The 20,425-nt window shown below is 44.0% G+C and overlaps 1 protein-coding gene across 1 annotated transcript in view; it reads left to right on the forward strand.

Moving 5' to 3' along the window:
* The window catches only part of COL22A1 (collagen type XXII alpha 1 chain), a 1,057,215-nt gene that overhangs the window by 1,017,397 nt on the left and 19,393 nt on the right, over positions 1 to 20,425 (forward strand). The window contains exons 55-57 of the mRNA XM_078686128.1: positions 8,811 to 8,846; positions 12,899 to 12,943; positions 15,512 to 15,691. Coding sequence (XP_078542254.1) covers positions 8,811 to 8,846; positions 12,899 to 12,943; positions 15,512 to 15,691 — 261 coding nt within the window. The remainder of the gene's footprint in view (positions 1 to 8,810; positions 8,847 to 12,898; positions 12,944 to 15,511; positions 15,692 to 20,425) is intronic.

Here is a 20,425-nt window from a genome sequence, read left to right on the forward strand (position 1 = left end):
ACTATACGTATTCTTCACATCTATTGTAATTTTACTATTTTATTACCTAAAATGAACCCATGGTCATACTTAGACTCCAAACCAAGCTTAACCCTACATACAGAAAAGAGAATAAACACTTCTTTACAGTTGCCATGGGTCAGGGATTTGATGGCAGGCCACACTCAGGGTTTTGGTGTTGGCGGTCAGTTGCAGAACAGCTCATTTTGAATCACAATAGTCATACATTTTTGAAACAACAAATTAATTTCCAAATAACAACTATAACTAATCTGTAGTAATAAAGTGAAAAATAAGTCAAGAATTTGTATGCTATAAATAACTAGTGGGCTGTAAGCAACCTGGCAGTCAATGTTATGTTATGTTATGTTAATTGAATTTTTTGAGCGCACAGCTGCCCCAGCAAAGGGGTGTCCCGGCGCTATATCTGAAAACGGTAACATAACCAACAACGCAGAAGGAGTAGGGGGTAATTAATAAGATAAAGGAAAAAGATAGGTCTTAACAGCTTTCCTGAATAAAAAAAGATCTTCTAAAGAACGTATGTAGAGGGGGAGTGCGTTCCACAATTTGGAGGCCAAAACCGCAAACGATCGGCCACCCAGTCTACATTTTTGGAACCGAGGAACAAGTGCCAAATTTTGGCCGGCAGAACGGAGGCTGCGCAAAGGGGTGTATGAAGTCAAGAGGTGCTGGAGAATGGTGGGAGTGTCAGTTTTAAGAATTTTAAACGCAAAACAGAGGGTTTTAAACTCTATGCGTCTCATTACAGGCAGCCAATGCAGTTTGAATATGGTACTACGGGCTGAGCAAAAGCGCGGCAAGCCCACTAGGGCCCTAGCTGCCGCATTCTGAACCCGTTGGAGTCGTAGGACTTCCGCCTGGTTGGCACCCACAAACAGTGAGCTCGCGTAATCGAGCCTCGATAATACGCTAGCTTGTATCACCATCTGGCGGGTGGGGGCATAAAAAAATTTGAGGATAGGCCTCAAACCGCGCAGAATGCCAGAGCACGTGGATGCTACCTTCTTAGTGTGGAACGACAAGGTCAATTTAGAATCCAACCAGACGCCGAGATTTTTTAGTTCTGGAACAGGTGTTGGAGGAGGTCCCAACTCAGTAGGCCACCAGCTAGCACCCCACAGATCAGGATGTTTCCCCAATACCATCACCTCAGTTTTGAGGGCGTTAAGTTGTAAACAGTTGGCAGTAAGCCAACTAGCAACAGCCCTCAAACCATCCGCAAAGTTCGGTGCCAGTTGGTCAGAGCCCCCATTGAGAGCCACCGCCAACTGGGTATCATCGGTGTATGATACCATAGTGAGACCCCAACTCTTCGCCACCTCCGCCAAAGGTTGAACGTAGAGGTTGAAGAGCGTGGGGCTCAACGCCGAACCCTGCGGGACTCCTTGGGCGATGGCATGAGGTTTAGATCTGAACGGTGGCACTACGACCTGAAAGGATCGTTTCGAAAGGAACGATTGAAGCCAATCCAGCACCCTGCCTGAAACACCTGCCTCACCAAGCCTACGTATGAGAATGGTATGAGAAACAGTGTCAAAGGCGGCACTGAGGTCCAAAAGGACCAGTGCCGCCGTTTGACCTGCATCTAGCACAGAGCAGAGATGTTCAACCATATACAGGAGTGCCGTCTCTGTACTATGTCCAGATCTAAAACCATTCTGTGTAGGATCAAGTAGGTGTGCAGAGGCCAGATGTTTTGTTAAGATGTTATTCACATGGGCCTCTGTGATCTTTGCCACCCAAGGGAGGAGGGAGATAGGTCGATAGCTCTCCGGCTTCAACGGATCCAATCCAGGTTTTTTTATGATGGGCATAACACAGGCCGCCTTCCAACTAGGTGGAACTGAACCGGTGGTGAGGGATAGCTCCATCAGATGGCGAATAGGAGGAAGGCAGAAGGGCGCTGAATCCAAAAACTGATCCGGTCTCAAAGGGTCGTCTGGTGAGCCAGACTTGACCTTGGCCGCTAGGAGATTGAACTCCTGTTCCGATGGTATGGGAAAAAAGGCCAAGCACTGAGAAGTACGCAATGATAAGTTCGTACTGTCAGGGTCAACTTTGGGAAAAGAACGGTATATAGCATTTACTTTTTCCACAAAGAAGCTGGCTAACGACTCACAGTGAGCAAGAGAACAGATCTCCGTAGTAGGAAGTCTGTTCACTGTGAGCTCCTTCAAGACTTTAAAAATCAGTTTGGATGGGTTGGAACTTGCCTGAAACTCCTGTGCATAGTGATCAGCACGGGCCCGGCAGACAGCTCTATGGTATGCCTTTACCTTAGCTAAGTAGCATACTTTCAAATCTTTATCATAGTTCTTTCTCCATGCTCTTTCGGCTTGGCGACAGGTGGCTTTAATACGCCTGAGTGCCTCTGAGTACCAGGGATTGGGCTGAGAGCATCGATTCCTACTCCATCTGGCTGGGATTAATACATCGAGGGCTTGGACAATCCAAGCACAGAAGATGTTATATCCGGTTGCAATGTCATCCGAATGAGCCAGAGGTGTAGTGATCAGGAGGCGATGGAAATCCTCCAATTTGAGCTTTTTCCAGGGTCGCCTAAAAGATGATTTATCGGGCTTCCCGGTGGAAGATGTCATTGTTGTTATAACAAGCTCAATAAGATAATGATCACTCCATCCCATGGGTCTAGGGGGTGAGACCTCGGCCAGTTGAAGGTTAGTAAAGACCGGGTCAAGAGTGTGACCACCCTCATGAGTCGGATGACAGACCAGTTGGGGTAGCTGTACTGCTTCAAGGTCGTCCAACAGACCTCTAATCGCTGGCATCTCCATGGCATCAAAGTGTATGTTGAGATCGCCAATGATGGTAATGTTGGAGGAGAACAGAGAGAGAGAACTTACCAGCTCAGGAAGAGCTTTCCTGAAGGCACTGTCACTCCCTGGAGGGCGGTATATCAGAAGACCTGACAGTGTTTGATACTGGCTGATGCTGATAGAGAAATAAGCACACTCTGCACCGGCCAAGTCCATAGGTTTCCAGGTACAGGTAAAGCAAGATTTAAAAGCCACAGCTATGCCTCCACCTCTCCCCTTACGGTTTAATGTATGGATAGCGTAACCCAAGGGGAGGGCCAGATTAATAATGGCCAAGTCCTCATCGCCAAGCCAGGTCTCCGTCATAAAGAAGACATCAGGGCCTTCTAGAGAGATAAGTTCAAAAATATCTCGATGATGCTTCGACAGAGATCTGACATTATGGTGCCAGAGTTTAATGGCAGTAGGAGAAGGAAGTTCCTTCTTACGACATAACAGTATCTGGCTAGGAGCTCTCGTCGGTGTCGGTAGTTCCCACCAACCACAAGGGCAGGTATGGGGCCCGCATAGGGGATGCTGAGCCGAGTGTGGACAAGAGGGCAAACTACATTTAATCGAGCGGAGGGCCTGGCCAGAGTACTGATGGATCATACTTACAGCACGATGATGTCCTGCCGCGCCCCGCGCGTCCTTAGTGCGGACGGGTGCAGACGGGCAGGACTCTGGCAAGACTCCGGCAAGCGACGGCGTCCAGCTGCGCGTTCCCGCTGCGCGGGAGAGAGCGACTTTAAATAGGCGAAGAAATGGAGGGAGGAGCGCAGGGACGCTCCAAGATGGCGCCCGTCCTCAATGAGAATGGTCCTAAGAGACGAACTCTTTAAATTGGAAAAGTGCTGTGTGCCCTATCATTTTGATTGGCAGCCAATCAGATCAATCAGACCATACATCAGTTACCTACACGTCCCGTAGCATGCAAATTCTTTATTGTGCATTGACTTTTGCAAATGACCACACACAGTTTCCTTCTTTTATTAGCCCAATTTAGGTAGATGCGGATCACCCAAAAATGTTGAAATTGCTTCTTAAATCGCATCCACAACCCCCAAAAGTGCCTATTGCTGCTCACTGGTTGACAGAGTTGCATGCAGTGTCGATAGGGCTATGTCTTCATAAAGTGTGCCCACATCCCTTGTCTGTTTCTGTGATGATGGAGAAAGAAATCATGACACAGACCATTTCTCCCATTGTGAAAAGTTGGAGCTCTTGTATTTTTCAAATTAATTTGTTCGGTGGATGCGCATCACAGATCTGCATCGCTGTTTCACAGGCAACACGGGTTGAATGACTGCACATTGCAATTATCTGCACTGTGTGTCAGCTTGACAGGTATTTATATAGTACCGAAGAACAGAGTGTGCCTCTTTTGTACTGCGAATTATTCTCCGCTGAGTGCATCTGCAGGAGAAAGGTTAGCTATCACAGGAAATAGAAGCTGGGCAACGGAGGGACGTTGCCTTTAATCACACAATTCCTGCAGGTGGTCGGTCTATTCCTTCACTGGACCTTTAAATGCTTTGTAAAGTAAAGTTGGAGGAGCAGTCGGCCCTCATCCTTCCAGTTATTTTTTGTTAGAGTTTCAACACTCTTGATACTGAAAACAGTCTATTGTGTGCGTTGTCTAATATCACGTATGTACTAAGTGCTACACTGTGAGGATGACCATTTCTAAAGAAGCCAGGGGCATCACTAGTCATGGTGAAGCAGGTGCAGTGGCACCAGTATTCAGGGATGTAAGTGGCTCTGCTGCAGGCCATTTGTGGCTTTATTTCACATCAAAGTCAGATGAAGGTCAATAACCCCCTTGCTATCCCACTTGTAGAAGATCTCAGTAAGTACCAGGAACAGAGAACTACATTTGTTGGGCTAAAGTCAGAACTTACCTCTAGGTAGATATATGCTACAACTTGACTGGATCACTTTCTACTTGGCGGATCAAAGGATTTCAAGACTGCTCCTGGAAATCAGCAAAAGCTGCAGATTTCCAGGAACGATCTAAACTAAACATGCCCTATTGAATGTCTGCAGGTCGGAGTTTGTTTAGCAGGAATCTTACTTAGCACATTTCTTAGAGAAAACACTTCTCCTCCATCGCCTTCAACTCAGGTAGGGTTCCTTTTCGCTTCTCCAGCTTGGAAACGCCAGAATTATTTAAACTTGATTTGCAAATCTTTCCAGAGTCATAATGGTTAGTTGAAACCAAAACAGTTCCGAAGTTGTATCAGTTCATGATTTTCCCACAGTTGAAGGCACATGAATATGTGCATATCCCTGCAAATCGTGGTTCTGTAAACTAGAGTGTGGGGAATTATACCAGCAGATATTTTTTTGCACCTAAAAATATTTTTGATGAGCAAAACATTTCCGAAATCAGGCTTTTCCAAATTAAATAGTTGTCCGAGAAATCCATAGTATATATTCCAAAGCAAACCACTGCTATACATGGCAGTAGCGCCTTTATGGTACCACCATCATGACCTGGGTCTCACGCATCACTTGAGATAATTGTATCCATATCTCTCCTTGTAACTCCTGTACAGGCTTATAAACCATTGCACCAATAATTATCAATTTTTCTCTTCCCAAAATTGAGGGCATCTAATAGTTTTCATTTGGGACCCATTTTCCCCCCCCCCATGTGATCTCACAAATTTCTTTGCTCCGATGATGACGTGTTAAATCGATGTAAGGTCAAACGCGGTTGACAATCATATGGTCAGGTCCTAGGACCTCTCCATGTGATGCCTTTTCTCAATTGGGATCTGTTTCATTTTTTATGGATCCATTGTTCCTAATCCAGAGTGTTCGGCACACAGTCTCTACTCAGAAACACTCACCGATTCAATTAAGTACTCTTACAAGACACACTGGAGGCATCAAATTGCCCTCTGAAACTTACCCCCGCCTTGGAGGCGACTTTCACTACTTATATATTGAAGATACATAGGCACTACCTACGGCCTACGACCTCTTCTCTGGAGATCACATCCTTACGAAGGACGCTTTGCTTCCATTATAAGCTACCAGATTGAATCCATTGACCAAAGACACCTCATTACTTTTTATTGCCCTGAAGAAGCCCTTGCTAAGGAAAACACGTTGGCTGTTTCTACAGCTGCACACAGAGCTTGTGTTAAATAAAGACATACAACAAAACCTGCAACTTGACTGTTGAATGAATGTTACTTTGTAGACTCTGTAATTTGCTAATCTTGTGCATTGCCTCTCATCTACCTTCTTCATGTTTCTATTTGTGGTTATTTGTCAGCTGGCCATTTGAGGTGGGCAATACAAGTACTAAGAACACTGGTGACTAGCCTAGGTAGTGCAGTTGCCGTTAGCCCGGCTGCCTCTCTGTCTTTGTTGATCCTAAGGTGATTTAACCAAGGGCGTAGCCTTTTATTCACATAGTGTCATTGTTAAACAAAAAAAGGACGTAAGATCAGCAACAACATACATTATTGTTATGAGCATGCAGGACATAAGGTTAGCAAAACAGTTAAAAGATTGTGCAGGCAATACAGAGGTGTCTACACCTGCCATCACAGCTGAACACTTCAGCATGGAAAGTGCCAAAGGCCCTTTTCCTTATCCATCACCAATGCCCTCCACCAAGGGCATCTAAGGCATACATACTATGGTAGGAACTTCTCCCCATCTCTCAGTGGGTTGGGCAGGCAATACCTGCTATTCCATACCAATACATACACCAGGACACCTCATAGCCCTCTGTCTCTACCGGGGTACCTCTCACAAGGCAGATCCCCCAATATGTTCAACTCGAGGCATCCTGGGGTAGGGCAGTAAAATCCAGGAACACCTGCAGGTCAGCCCCCCCCTCCTGCTTGCCCAGTGCCCACACAAATCAACACACCTCCACTCCACGTGGACAGTTCAGTAAATTAGTCCATATTTGGGGTAGCCCCCTTTTCTGATGCAAGAAATTCAGCTAATTGCGTGTTCATCCAGGAATGGGTGGGTGGGTGTGAGAATGTGGTAAAATGGATACCGGTGCACAGTGGAGGGAAAAGAGGACAATCCTTTTCCTTGCAATGTCTTATATGCTGCGGTCCCGGGCGGCACCCCGAGATGACATCACAGGGAACCCTCTTTCATGGAAACTCCAATGAGGGACTCCCACTTTGCTCATGCCTGTGGAGTGACTAATGGCGCCCCTCTGTTATATGCAGGGGGCGCCTGGACATCCCCCCCCCCCAAATCCCTCAATCGGCTATATTGTTCTGTGATTAGCTCCCTTGCCCATAGTTGGGTAGTGACTTACTCTCTGTGAATATTACATATAAAAGTGCCATGCTAGATATTAGGAAACATGAGTAAGCCACAGTTCGGTTACAATAACTGTTTGCCAGTGTGTATGCAAATTTACATTATTCATGAGCTAGCCTAGCTACGAATAAAAGTCACTTTATTTTATTGTGCCCCGGAAAAATGACGATCAAAGTTATTTTCCACTCCGTATTAGAAATTTAATTAAATGGTCAAAGTAGATTTCCTACAGATGTAGTGAGAAACTCAAGACAGACTTAAGTTAGGATTTTATCTTAAGTCTGTCTTAAGTTTGTCTTAAGTTTGTCTTAAGACAAACTTAAGACAAAATCCTAACTTCTGTGAATACCAAAAGTAGTAAGTTCATTCTGTGAATGCCAAAAGTAGTAAGTGCATTCTGTGAATACCAAAATAGTAGTAAGTTTAGGATTGAGTCTTAAATTCATTCTGTGAATCGGGCCCGTTAGCTTCACAGCTCTTCCTTTGAATCAGAGATCCCATATAGGGCAAGCTCTTCCTTTACTTTCTGTCTGAACTATTAACAGGTATGAACGCTAGTTTTAGCACTAGCAGAGGGGAGAAAGCTTCATCGCCATATGAGAGTGGAAAGAAGGAGGGGCAAGAAAGGAAGTGCTGGAAAACGAGGTTGGGATTTTGCAGGTAATTTGCCAGGATCAGGTGCAGGGAATTAACAATCCCCGCTAGTGCACAGGATAATACTGGTACCTCATCGTAACCTCCTCAGAATATTTTTGGACCTGAAAAGTCAAAACCTAAAGAAAGATGACTGTCCGGAAGCTGCTGGAAAGAAAGAAAGAAGGAACTCCTGCCGGCACACATAGACAAGAACTTCTCTACGTGTGTCACGTGGCTGGCCTCCTGCCCTGCCTGGTTCCAAGAAGGCCCAGCTGACCATAGTGGACTGGACCCTGCAGGAACCCTAGCCTCCCTGACGACCTGGGGCTGAAGTAGTGACAGCCTTCAAGGGTGTTAATTCCAGAACCAATAAGAGATGTTCGTTATTTTTCTACCTCTGGCAAAAAGGGACAAGTTGATAACTGTTTCTCAGAGAGGGCACACACTCACCTGGCAATATAGCCAGATTCATCAGATTCTGCACCGCTGTCTTTCAGGGACACTGCTCCGACTGCCAACCCATTGGGAACTATGATCCTGGAGGAGCCGTCAGTCTTGCGTTCAACAGCTTAGGGTTCAACCGCCAGTATCGGAATACGGTGGTCGTACCGAAGGGCTGTCTGCAGTCAGACTGCCACCAATGGCCTGTCGGCGGTCCAACCTCCAACACTGTAATCAGGCCTTATGTCTCCATATCACTTGGGCCTTCCTGCATGAATGATAGGTAGCATCATCTAAGTTTCAGGCAGACTTATTTCACTTCAGCTTGAAATAATACCTGGATTTCACTATGTACACTTGGAAAGAGCATCTAGAATTAGCCTAGCTAGACAGAGGGTTCAATTTATCACGTGTTATGATGGCACTGAGTGTGGGTGCAGGCAAGAAAGAGTAAGATGAGGAATGTTCACAATACTCCCCACAGAAGGTACATGACACATTAATGGTTTGTTCCGTGTTGGGAGTCACATGCATATAGTGAGCTTCTTCATTTTCTAACTTTGAATCTTCATCTCGATTATCTTATAGGGAGAGCCGGGAGAGAAGGGATCCCAAGGAAAAGAGGTGAGTTCTCAAGGAATATTCTTGGGTTTTGTTGGTGGAGCAATCTCTCCCCTACTGATCCAGTGATTCTGTTTGTCAGCAATCAACCATATTTTTACCATGTTGTCACATATGAGGATCTACTTTAAACCACATTTGTACAAATGTACTATATCATGTTTTTTCTATCTATATACCACTGCCCCAAATCTACCTTTTTGTGCATATTTAATGCTGAAAATTGGTACTTTCAAGTGTCGGGATGGCAAATGGAGCAGTAAGGGCCCTTCTTATATCATATCCATTGTCATTTATTTACATTACAAATGCAAAATACCCAATGTCAAATTTTTATGTAGATATTTTGCAAATGCTGAATGTTTTGTTGGCAGGGGTTACACAAAAGTATGCAAAAAGCACACAATACTTTGAAACAGTGTTGGTTATTGTATATGCCAATCACAAATGGAATCCGGTTTCCTGCCCCCGAAATATGTCAATGTGCAATAATATATAAAAGTGTGATTTTAATAATGCTATAAGCTTTACATAATTTCGTTTTTTATTCTTCTTTCGTAAATGCTGAGGCAAAGTTCAGCAGATGATCTATAATAATTTGCCTACTTGTTTCAATCATTGTAAGTTACATTTTTTAATTCATTAAAAATACGTTGTCATTCCCGGTAGGAGACAAGTCGCAGATTTGGATGTTGCATGTATGTTACATTCTGCAGATTTATATGTATTACTATTGCACTGATGGAATATCACCTCATAGTAACATTGGGGTATATTACCAAGGAAGGGCGATAGACGAATATCGCCTCACTAGCGGCCGTTTTCGGCCGCTAAGCGGCGATAATTCTATCGCCCTATTAACAAGCTGTCGCTAACAGCAGTTAGCGACAACTTGTAGGCGATAGCGAGCGGTTTGGGGCCTGCTTTGCATGTCAGCGATATTTATAGCTAATGACATGCAAAGTGGGCGTACCCAACCCGTTAGCAACTGACAGCAGTCGCTAACGTCGCTATCGCCTATTAGCAAGGCAGGCGTAGCGATGGAAATATTCGCGCTAAGCGCGAATATCTCCAAACACTAACACCTGCCCAGACCAGTTCTTAGCCATGTTAGCCAATGGGAGGTGGATAACATGGCTAAGAGCATTTCATCGCTAATGCGTGAATATCGCTGTATTCCCAGCGATATTCACGCATTTCGCTGCTATCGCCTGGATTTTTATCGCTTTTTAGATAAACCTTGCTAATAGCAAGTTATCTCAGCGATAAAAACCGGTGATACACGGCGATAAAAATATTGCGACTAACCCTACTTAGCGATAAATATCGCTATTTGTTGGTAATATGCCCCATTGTTCGCTATCAATTGGGGAATGTAATTTCAATTTTCACATTTTCAGTTTTCTAAAGCTACATACTAAATTTGCAATTAATTCAAAGTCTAATTCACATCTTTGTTCACAAGTTATTGATTTAAAAAAACATCACAACAGAAACCCTTTACTCTGTTATCAAACATAAAAACAATCAATATATGTTAATTAAGGAATTGATTCATATTTAGAGGTCAGTATCCTGCCTCTTTTATCTTCAAAAGAGCTCATTGCTCGCTCATTTATTATTCAAATTGGATAGCACTGGCTTGCTTCATTCTGGCCACTTTAATCTAAAAATAACCGTGCAGTCTTTTGAGGATTCTCAACTCTGGAATCACCGATTTCCTTTTCTGGTAATATTTTTACATGGTTACTCTTTCTTTACGAAATGATTATATTTGGGCTTTATTTTGAATTTTCTACCTTCATTACTATTCACCTATCCAAAATCATAGATAGATCACTTATTGATTGATTGAGTAATGATTTTCGATTATCTGCTACATGCTGTCCAAGGCATCCCTCAGAGTACGGAATGTTCTCCTAAAGTGAATGAGCGAGGGCTGTGAGTTAAAGTTGAAGAAAAGCATCAGCAGTTAAACATACTTGGGTCCCAAAGTAAAACCTGCCCTACTTTTTAAATACGTCAAAATTAAATATAACTGATTAGCACATGTAGAATAAAGCTTCTGTTATACTATTTGCAGCTACTTTTGCAAATCGATGCACACTTTACCACAACGAATTGCCACGCAAAAGTGTTTGCACATCGCCAGTCTGCCAATACAGCCACCTGCTATATTGTTGCAGTGCCCAATTCACAAAGAGCAGCAGGTGTTCTCCTACATTTGGAGTAAATGTGGGACTATTGTGTAGTCACCCATGTCCAGGAGAATTTGCAAAATTATTTTTGAATTTCATGATCCTGATAAGTTTCCATGTGTACATACATAAAGGTACATAGCATACATTTGCATATGCATACCAGTAAAGGTGAATGTAAGGCCTGATGTAGAAACCTCTTTGGCGATTATAAACCCTGTATTTGCAAAATCACAGGGTTTATGTACAAAGCCATTTTACCAGTTGGAAACTTTTTTTCTGACTCATAAAAGCACTTTTACGATCCTTTCTGAATCCCAAATAGAAGGGGACGTGAAATGTTCTTAACCCTCCTACTTCCAATTGCTAAAGTAATCAGTTATTTACGACTGCAATTGCAGGTGCAAACCATTGTTGAGTTACAGTCTCCCGAGCTGGGATGGTAACTGAGTGGCAAAGGGAACGGAATGCCTTTAAGAACTGCGATGGCAGGCCTAGGGGGAGGAGGCATTGGTCCATGCAACCACTGCCTTTTTCCTGTAAGTTTTTCAAAATAAAAAACTTTTTAAAGTAAAAAAAAATGCTGCACTTGTTGTGTTAAGCAACATAGGGTGCTTTGAATTTTTTTGTGATGGGGTGTTCTGCTATCCCTTGCAGGACACCAGGTCAGGTGTTTCCAGTAAACAAGGGGGTCGCAAATTGCAACCAGCCTAATGGCTACTAATTAGGCAGATCATTTTGTGACCCGCTGTGATTCAGTATTTTGTAAACCAACCTATCACTACAAAGGTCAGTCATAAAAATACTATGCCATTCTCAAAATGTCGGTGCGCAAATTGCAGCCATTTTTTCCTAATGGAATTATAGTACATCAGGCCCTTAAATTCCACTTCATTTTGTTGATAGGGTACAATATTTTCCCATGAAGAAACCGGTTCTAGGCACTGCAATTTTGAGGGTGTTGCCTCCACTTACCACCATGAATATGCGTTTACTTCTGACTTTGACCTGAGTACATTACGTTTGCAGATGGACCAGAAAAGCTCCTCAGTTATCCATGGGGAAGAGTTACTCCAATGCAATATTATGGAGCATATTACCAAGCACTATTTCGCTGCTTTCGGCCAAAAAGCGGTGATTTAAATATCGCTCTATTTTCAAGGACACGCTAACTTGTGTTTCCTTGAGTTAGCAGCCGTCTTTTCTCCACTTTGCATGTCAGCGATTATTATCACTAATGACATGCAAAGTGGGCGTTCCTCACAGAACAACATGGGTAAACATCGCTAAAACTGCATTGCAATATTTACAAGGATGCCTCAGACCCGCCAATCGATGATCAAAGTCGCGGAAAGGCCTCTTTATCGCAGGATTTTAACTCCTGCTATTAATCCGACTTAGCCATCTGTAACATGGGAGGTGGATCTCAGAGCTAAGTCCACACCTGCCTATTATCAAGGTTTACATTATCGCAGGTCATTTTTCGCTGCTTTTCTCATGCTAATGCATGTTATTACCCTCTATCGCTGAATTTAATTTCGTCCGGGTGAAAAGCGTTTATAATATGTCGCTAAACTGGCGCTGAATTCCAGCGATAGACGACGATAATGAAAATTGCGCTATGCGCGTTTAATACTATGCCCCTTCAAGTTTTAATTAGAGCTCTGTGAATACAAAACATGAATATACACAGGTATCTAAGTCAGATTTGGTGCGCAAATAGTCCATTACATTCAATATGTTGATATTGCGTCTTAGTATATTTCCGAGTACGAGTCTCTTAAATTACACTCAATAATAGCATGACAAAATATGTCCTGCAACAATTAGATGCTACATTTTGTTTTTTATTTGCAGGGCGCTGTTGGGAAAGTTGGTGAACGTGGCTCAAAAGGTGAACGGGTATGTTGAATGGTCCTCATTATTGCAGTAAATGCTGCATATATATTTAGAATAGTCACCCAAGAGCAGAATGTGCACACTTTTGTGATCCAGATTCTAGGGTTGCATGAATAATTAATTTTTGACAGCAAGTAAAAAATTGTGAATCAGCTTTAGCATCACTAAACTGGCATGCCAGTATGTGAAATGGGAAAGTGCACATGCAGTTGTTAGACTTTCACATCGTGAATGCTATTTTTGGCTTTCTAGTAGCAAATAGTAATTATTTCTTAAGAAGTAATTAATTTTCTTGAACAATTTTTTTGTAACAGATGTTTTAGGTCTCGCCTGAGATAGCTCATGCACTGTTTGTTGCAAAACATAATGATAGGTTAGCTTACAGTGGCTGTAGAGCCCGCCCATTGCTTCCCATTGGTTAACTTAATTGTCAGTCATTTGCTTGCTTCTACTATGTTGGCACGTGTGGGCATTCTTTCCACTGACTGTGTTTGTGCCTCCCCTGGAGCATGGACACATTACTTGTGTCCTTCCACTACTCCATTTTCCGGTGCGCCAAAAAATGTTTTTTTAATTGTGTTTAAGACCTGTACAAGACAGCGGGGCATATTATCAAGGGGGTTTATCTCCGCTTTTTTGGCTTTAAAAGCCAAGAAAGCGGAGATAAAATGATCTCCCTATTACCAAGCTGTCGCTAACACCAGTTAGCGACAGCTAATAGGAGATAGCGACCATCTTGGGCCCCACTTTGCATGTCAGTGATATTTATCACTAATGACATGCAAAGTGGGCGTGCCAAGATGTTAGCGACTGGAAACAGTCGCTAACATCGCTATCTCCTATTACCAACTTTTGGAGATATTCGCGCTAAGCGCAAATATCTCCAAAAGCTAACACCTGCCCTGAGCAGTTCTTAGCCATGTTATCCAATGGGAGGTGGATAACATGGCTAAGAGCATTTGCTCGATAATGCATGAATATCGCTGACTTTTCAGCGATATTCATGCATTGCGGCCTTTTTTTATCGCATTTGCGATAAACCTTGCTAATAGCAAGGTTTATCTGCGATAAAAATCGCCGATTTGCGGCGATAATATTTGTCTCTAAACAAGTTAGAGACAAAAATTATCTCTATTGGTTGGTAATATGCCCCAGCGTGTTTTCCAGCTGTGTCCCTTGTGTATCTCTCCCCTTATGCCGCTCTCATTCCTGTTGCTCTTTTGCTTCCCTTCTGCCTTTGCCTATCCTCCTCTCTGATGCTCTCAAGTGCTTTTTCCATCCCGGCTTGCATTTACACCCAAGTGCTTCTCTTGTGGGGCTCTCTATCATCCATTTTCTCCTCTCTACGTTCCCCTCTCCGTGTTCGTGCCGTCCCCCACCCATGACATCTGAGTTCCTTTCTCCCACCCTCATTGTTTCTGAAACCCACCCCCACATTCCCCCATGTTGCTTCCGCTCAGCGTAGAAGAGTTGTTAAAAAAATTGAAACAATTTGTTAAGTATGCATTGCCAAAAAAACATGTCTGAGTTAGTATTATGCTTCCTCAACAAACCCGACATGAGCTCTTTATAGCAGGCTGGAAAAATGGAGGGGCATATTATCAAGGGGCTTTATCTCCGCTTTTTTGGCTTTAAAAGCCAAGAAAGCGGAGATAAAATTATCTGCCTATTACCTAGCTGTCGCTAACACCAGTTAGCGACAGCTAATAGGAGATAGGGACCATCTTGGGCCCCGCTTTGCATGCCAGTGATATTTATCACTAATGACATTCAAAGTGGGCGTGCCAAGATGTTAGCGACTGAAAACAGTCACTAACATCGCTATCTCCTATTACCAACTTTTGGAGATATTCGCGCTAAGCGTGAATATCTCCAAAAGCTAACACTTGCCCAGGAGCAGTTCTTAGCCATGTTATCCAATGGGAGGTGGATAACATGGCTAAGAGCATTTGCTCGATAATGCATGAATATCGCTGACTTTTCAGCGATATTCATGCATTGCGGCCGTTTTTTATCGCATTTGCGATAAACCTTGGTAATACCAAGGTTTATCTGCGATAAAAATCGCCGATTTGCGGCGATAATTTTTGTCTCTAAACAAGTTAGAGCCAAAAATTATCTCTATTGGTTGGTAATATGCCCCGAAGTCTTGAGTTTAAGGACAGGAGAAAGATTATTTGTCTCGTATAGAAAATTAAATTCAAATTAAATGTTACTGCCTACCGCTGCAAATAACAATGGCTAATAATGACCACTCGGGCAATTAAAGGGTGTGCCTACTTTACTGAAGTTATTGCTACATGTCTAAAGGCAAGAATGCTATTGGCAGGCAGCCAGAGGTTGCTTCATGATCAGGCGTATACTGGTAGTTATTGCCTGCAAATGATGCATTCTCGTTGTCTGTCCAATGTTTCATCCTGATGTGCATAAAACAGCAGAGGTTCATCAGTGAGGGGCCTCAATTTGAATTACATATAGAATGGTCTTGAATATGAATACAATGGTAACTCTAATACGGTGATTGGTGGAGATGAAATACTGAGGGTTTCATTGGTGTTATCCTCTATCTAGGGAGATCCAGGCATTAAAGGTGACAAAGGAGCCCAGGGAGAGAAAGGCTCAGCTGGTGAACCCGGAACACCCGGCCACAAAGGTCACACAGGAATCATGGGTCCACAAGGACTATCAGGAGAACGGGGACCATCCGGACCACCAGGTGCACCCGGACAACCAGGACAAACAGGACCAAGGGTAAGGTCATGAACAATGAATTCCTGTTGTTTAATGATCCAGTTCCAAGTACCACATGTTTAAAAGTAGAAAACCGTTCCATCGATCAACTTTCAAAAGGTCTGTATTAAATTGGCTTGCATATTCATGTGTGTTTCGCTTGGCCTCCTACAAACAACATGCGCACTAAAACCAACATTGCATGGGTGTCATTTTGCGCTAATATTTTGTGATAAAATATGTTGCACTGGCAACTTTTGCAATTACATTTCTTTTGTCTGACAAGTGAAAGAACTCAAAAATACATTTTACACAGGCCATTCAGTTCAAATGTTGATGTAAACAGAGGTATGAAATTGCAGTGGCACGGCACAATGTATCTTATCTATCACCTGCATTGTCTGCTTTGATGCAATAATATTTTCACTCTCAAATTGCGTCTTGAAGAAGGCTCAACTACTCTGGTGATCACATGAGAAGAATAGTTATTCTGATGGATAATTGAAACCACAGGTTCCTCACCTTGTGAATGTTTCTCGAGCATCAAATTGGATCAGAAAACTTTAAAGCTGTACTTCTGAGTGCAGGTAGGTGGTGTTGTGGGGCTCTGCGCCAACATAGTTCCACTCCAGAAGTGAAGAGCAGGGCAGCATAGAAGAGGTATCCATATGCACCGACGTCAGTTCTTTTCTTTCCATGGCTTCTGACACAGATCCGGAGCTACTCCAAGGGCTTTTTCTTGCAAAGTTTCCATCTAAAACAACAGGGTTCAAGTCACATAGGGAGTGTCAGAACCAGATGTCTATGACTGACCCTCATTGAGTATGCTTATGTTACCTGGAGTCTATGCATTAATTCCAGGGCCTACAACAACTGTGCTCACATCAATCCAAACACCATACTATATTGCAAGGTGAAGCTGTTGGTTTCAAAACCTGGAAGGTTCCACTGCTCAAAGTCGAAAGGACCTGATCATCATAGAGGTCAAAGTATTCATTAAGTCCAAAATGAAGCATAAGAAAACTATGAAGGAACTGGCCCCTTCCTGCCGTTCTCAAACTCCAGAGAAGGTGCGTGGACATCAATGAAACTCCCAGTCATGCCCCAGATCCCCATTGTAGCCAATTCCGAGCCTAGTCCCAATACACCAAAAAGTCTGTCAATGATGTTGCGGCAAGTAGAGGAATTTAGGGAGGCCATGAGGCACTTTTTTGGCACTTTATCGGTTCCATCTGGCAGGCCTTCAGGCACCAAAGATCCACAGGAGCATTTTCTGGCGCTCCAGACCCACATCTGTTCTTCACAGGCTTCGGTGCTGACTTCAGTTCTGACATGACCTGCTATGCCAGTCACTTTTGCACTTTGCCTAGACTCCAGTGCTGACACCAGAGGAAGGATTCCAGCCCACTGTGGTTACCAACACTGAACACAATCCACCATGATCTCACCCAAGGCTGCACTATGTTCCTACAGGAGCACAGCTGGTGACCAATCTCTCTGATTCTGATTATTTGTCCTTACCACATGGTAGGGCCCAGGCTCTACACAGTCTTTTGGCACAGATTCAGACTAGGACAATTTTGAAGAGAGGATGATTTTGTTTCCCAGTATGGTGAAGTAAATTTGCATGAAATACTCTAAGGAGCCACTGTTCTGGATACTTCTCCAGATACTGCCCTTGTTTCACTTTTTTGCCCTGCCACTGAGGAAAGTGCCTCCTCCGCCATTGTTAGGTATAGGGCAGCAGAAGTAATGGATCTAAAACTTCATACTATGGATGTGAAGACCAATGTTGTGACAAAGGTACCTGGTAAACCAGCTGCCGATTCCCTATTAACGTTTAAAGATACCCCATTGGCCACTCGGGGGAAGACCATGTTCATGACCACCAGTTTATAGGGAGGTCGCTTGACATCTTCGCTCATCACAAGGTGACCCTGCTTTTCTTACACAGCATCCTGCGCCAGAGAGTTTTGTGGTGAAGGCGTCCATCAGTATCATAAATACCAATTACTTCACCACCACCCCACCTGATAGCGAGTCGGAAAGAATAGCAACATTTGGTAAACGAATTGTTCTTCCACAATCCTTGTACTGTGTTCAGTGAAAGCCAGCTGTTTTCTAGGTTGCTACTCACCCCTCCACTATGGGACACAGTGGCTCAAGTCGTGTCTGCAGTTCCAGGTACGCTCAGGGCATCAATGACTGAAGCTATCCATGGTGGCTGTGTTAAATCCTTTCTGTTTTTGACAATACCAACTGCTTAGGTCGAGTGATGGGTATGAGTGTGGCAATTTGGTGCCACAACTTGATAAGGCATATGGGGTTGTCCAGGTATCTTTGATGGACATCCCCTTTGCTGATTCATACCTATTGGCAACCAGACCGTTACTGCCCAGGAATGGTCTAAGGAAAGCAGGGCCAAAACACGTTCTTGTGACTTTCTGCACCCAACAGTCAATTCCACCAATTGTGCCACTTTAATGGCAGGGAGTTTCATTGTCACCAGTCTGGCTCCTCCACATGCCCAACAGGCCTTCCAACCTTATCGTGGCTAAAGCGGTTGATCAAAAAAAGCCAGCTCCAGCACAGCAGAGACAATGTGTAGCTCTGTCCCCTGCCCTCCAGATCTGCATCCAAAAAACCTCTTTAGTGTGTCATATCCAGCACACAGTAACCCATTCAGAGGCAGCCATCACTTCAAGCAAGTTGTGTCTCCAGTTTGTACATCGGAATTACGTCATCCTTATTTTTGCCACTCCCCTGCACCTTCCGCCAATTTCATGGAAACTAATGGAGGCCCATCTATCAGTTATGCAGCAGAAAGTGCAGGCCCTTTTGGCCAAAGAGACCTTTGAGAGGGTTGTGGCACTGGAATTAAGACTTTGGCAGTGCTCCAGCTACTTCCATGTGCTGAAGAAGGACAGATAACCTAGTTTATATTGTTATCCTCTGTATGACTTCTGAAGGACAAATTCAAGATGCCCACACTTGCCCAAGTCCTGCTGCCCAAGACTTCAGAGACTGCATGGTTGGGTTGGATCTCCAAGATGTCTATTTCCATATTCCTGTCCTGCACCCACAGGCACTATATAAGGTTCATAGTGAGTCGCAATCATTTTCAATTTCCACTGCCTCCTTTTGGCCTCACAAGTGCCCCTCAGGTGTTCACAAAAGTGGTCACAGCACACCTTTGAGGGTACCAGACATCTCCTACCTTGATGACTGACTGCTTAAGGTAGGCTTTGCACAGGCTGTCAACAACAACATCCATACGATGGCAAACCTTCTAACATCACTAGGGTTCATATCCAATGTGCCAAAGTCACACCTGACTTCTTCCTGGTTGCTCCCATTCATCTAGGCCATCCTGAATATTGTATGTATTTGTGCCTTTTCTCCAGAGTGGAGAGTCCAGGGCATTGGGGATATGAGCTCAATGTCTCCAAAGACTCTGTTCTGGATCTCAGGGAGGGTCACTCTGAGGCTGCTGGGAATGTTGACTTCCTTCATCCTGCTGGTAAAATATATCAGCCGTCACATACAGGCTTTGCAGTGGGAAATCAGCACAAGGGAAAACTAGAGGATTGTATTCAGATTGCAGAGTATACTGCACACGATCTGCAGTAGTGTGTACTGGACCTCAGTTGGGTAAAGGGAAGACCCCTCCCTCTACTCCACCCAAATTTGACACTGGAGAAGGATGAATTGCATCTGGGTGGGGAAGCCAGCAGGGAGAGATGGAGATCAGAGGGCTGGTCTCCAGTAGAGTCTCAGCACCACATTCATTTGTTGGAGTGGAGGGTGAATCACTCACATTGAAGGCCTTCCTGCCCACTATGAACCAATGGCTGGTGCAAGTGCTCACAGATAACACCACCTCCATGCGATACTGAAACAAGCAGGGCAGAGAGTGGTTTTGGGTCTTATGACAGTAGGCTCTATGCTTTTGGAAGTGGTTGGAACACCAGGGAATTTTTCACTGGTAAACCAACTAGCAGGATCTTTAACAGCCTGGGTGAATTAATGTAGCCTTCAGTGCTTAGCAGATCACAGAGCATCTTCCATCTCTGTGTAGAACCCTAGCTCGATCTTTCACTACCACGAGAACGTGCAATGTAACCACTTTTCCACATTGGAGTTTCCAAGGTGGATCTCTGAGAGTGATGCAGTCCATCTGGAATGGAGCTTGAGACTCTTGTATGCCTTCCTGTTGCTGCCACTCCTGACCCTAGGTCTGAGTAAGATCATGAACTGCCAGGCCCACTTCAACCTAGTGGCACCAGATTGGACCAGAAGAGTGTGGTATCCGGAACTACTGGGCATGATCACCTGTCCTCCAATCAAACTACTGCTTCATGAGGATCTTCTGTCTCAGCAGCAGGGCAAGCTACTGTGCCTGGGCCTGCACAGTTTGCATTTCCAAGCTTCAAGATTGTGCGGGGGCAGTTAACCACCTTCATCCTGCCTCCTTGAGACATCCCACTACTAAATCGCATCTATTGTGCCACCTACTTAAGTATCCCCTAAAAACCTGTCCCAGACTGCCTTTGCAGCCTGAACGCATTTTTAAACTGCTAATTCGACTTGGCATTATAACTCCTTTGCCAAGCCTTAAACTCCACTTTAATTGCATCTAAGTCACCCCTAAGGTAGGCCCTAGGTAGCCTATATGGCAGGGTGCATTGTAATCAAAAGGTTGGATGTATATTTTTAAGTTTTACATGTAATGGTAGAAGGGGTGGGTGATATATT

The sequence above is a fragment of the Lissotriton helveticus genome, chromosome 4_1, assembly GCF_964261635.1.
Source record: "Lissotriton helveticus chromosome 4_1, aLisHel1.1, whole genome shotgun sequence".
Lineage (NCBI taxonomy): Eukaryota > Metazoa > Chordata > Amphibia > Caudata > Salamandridae > Lissotriton > Lissotriton helveticus.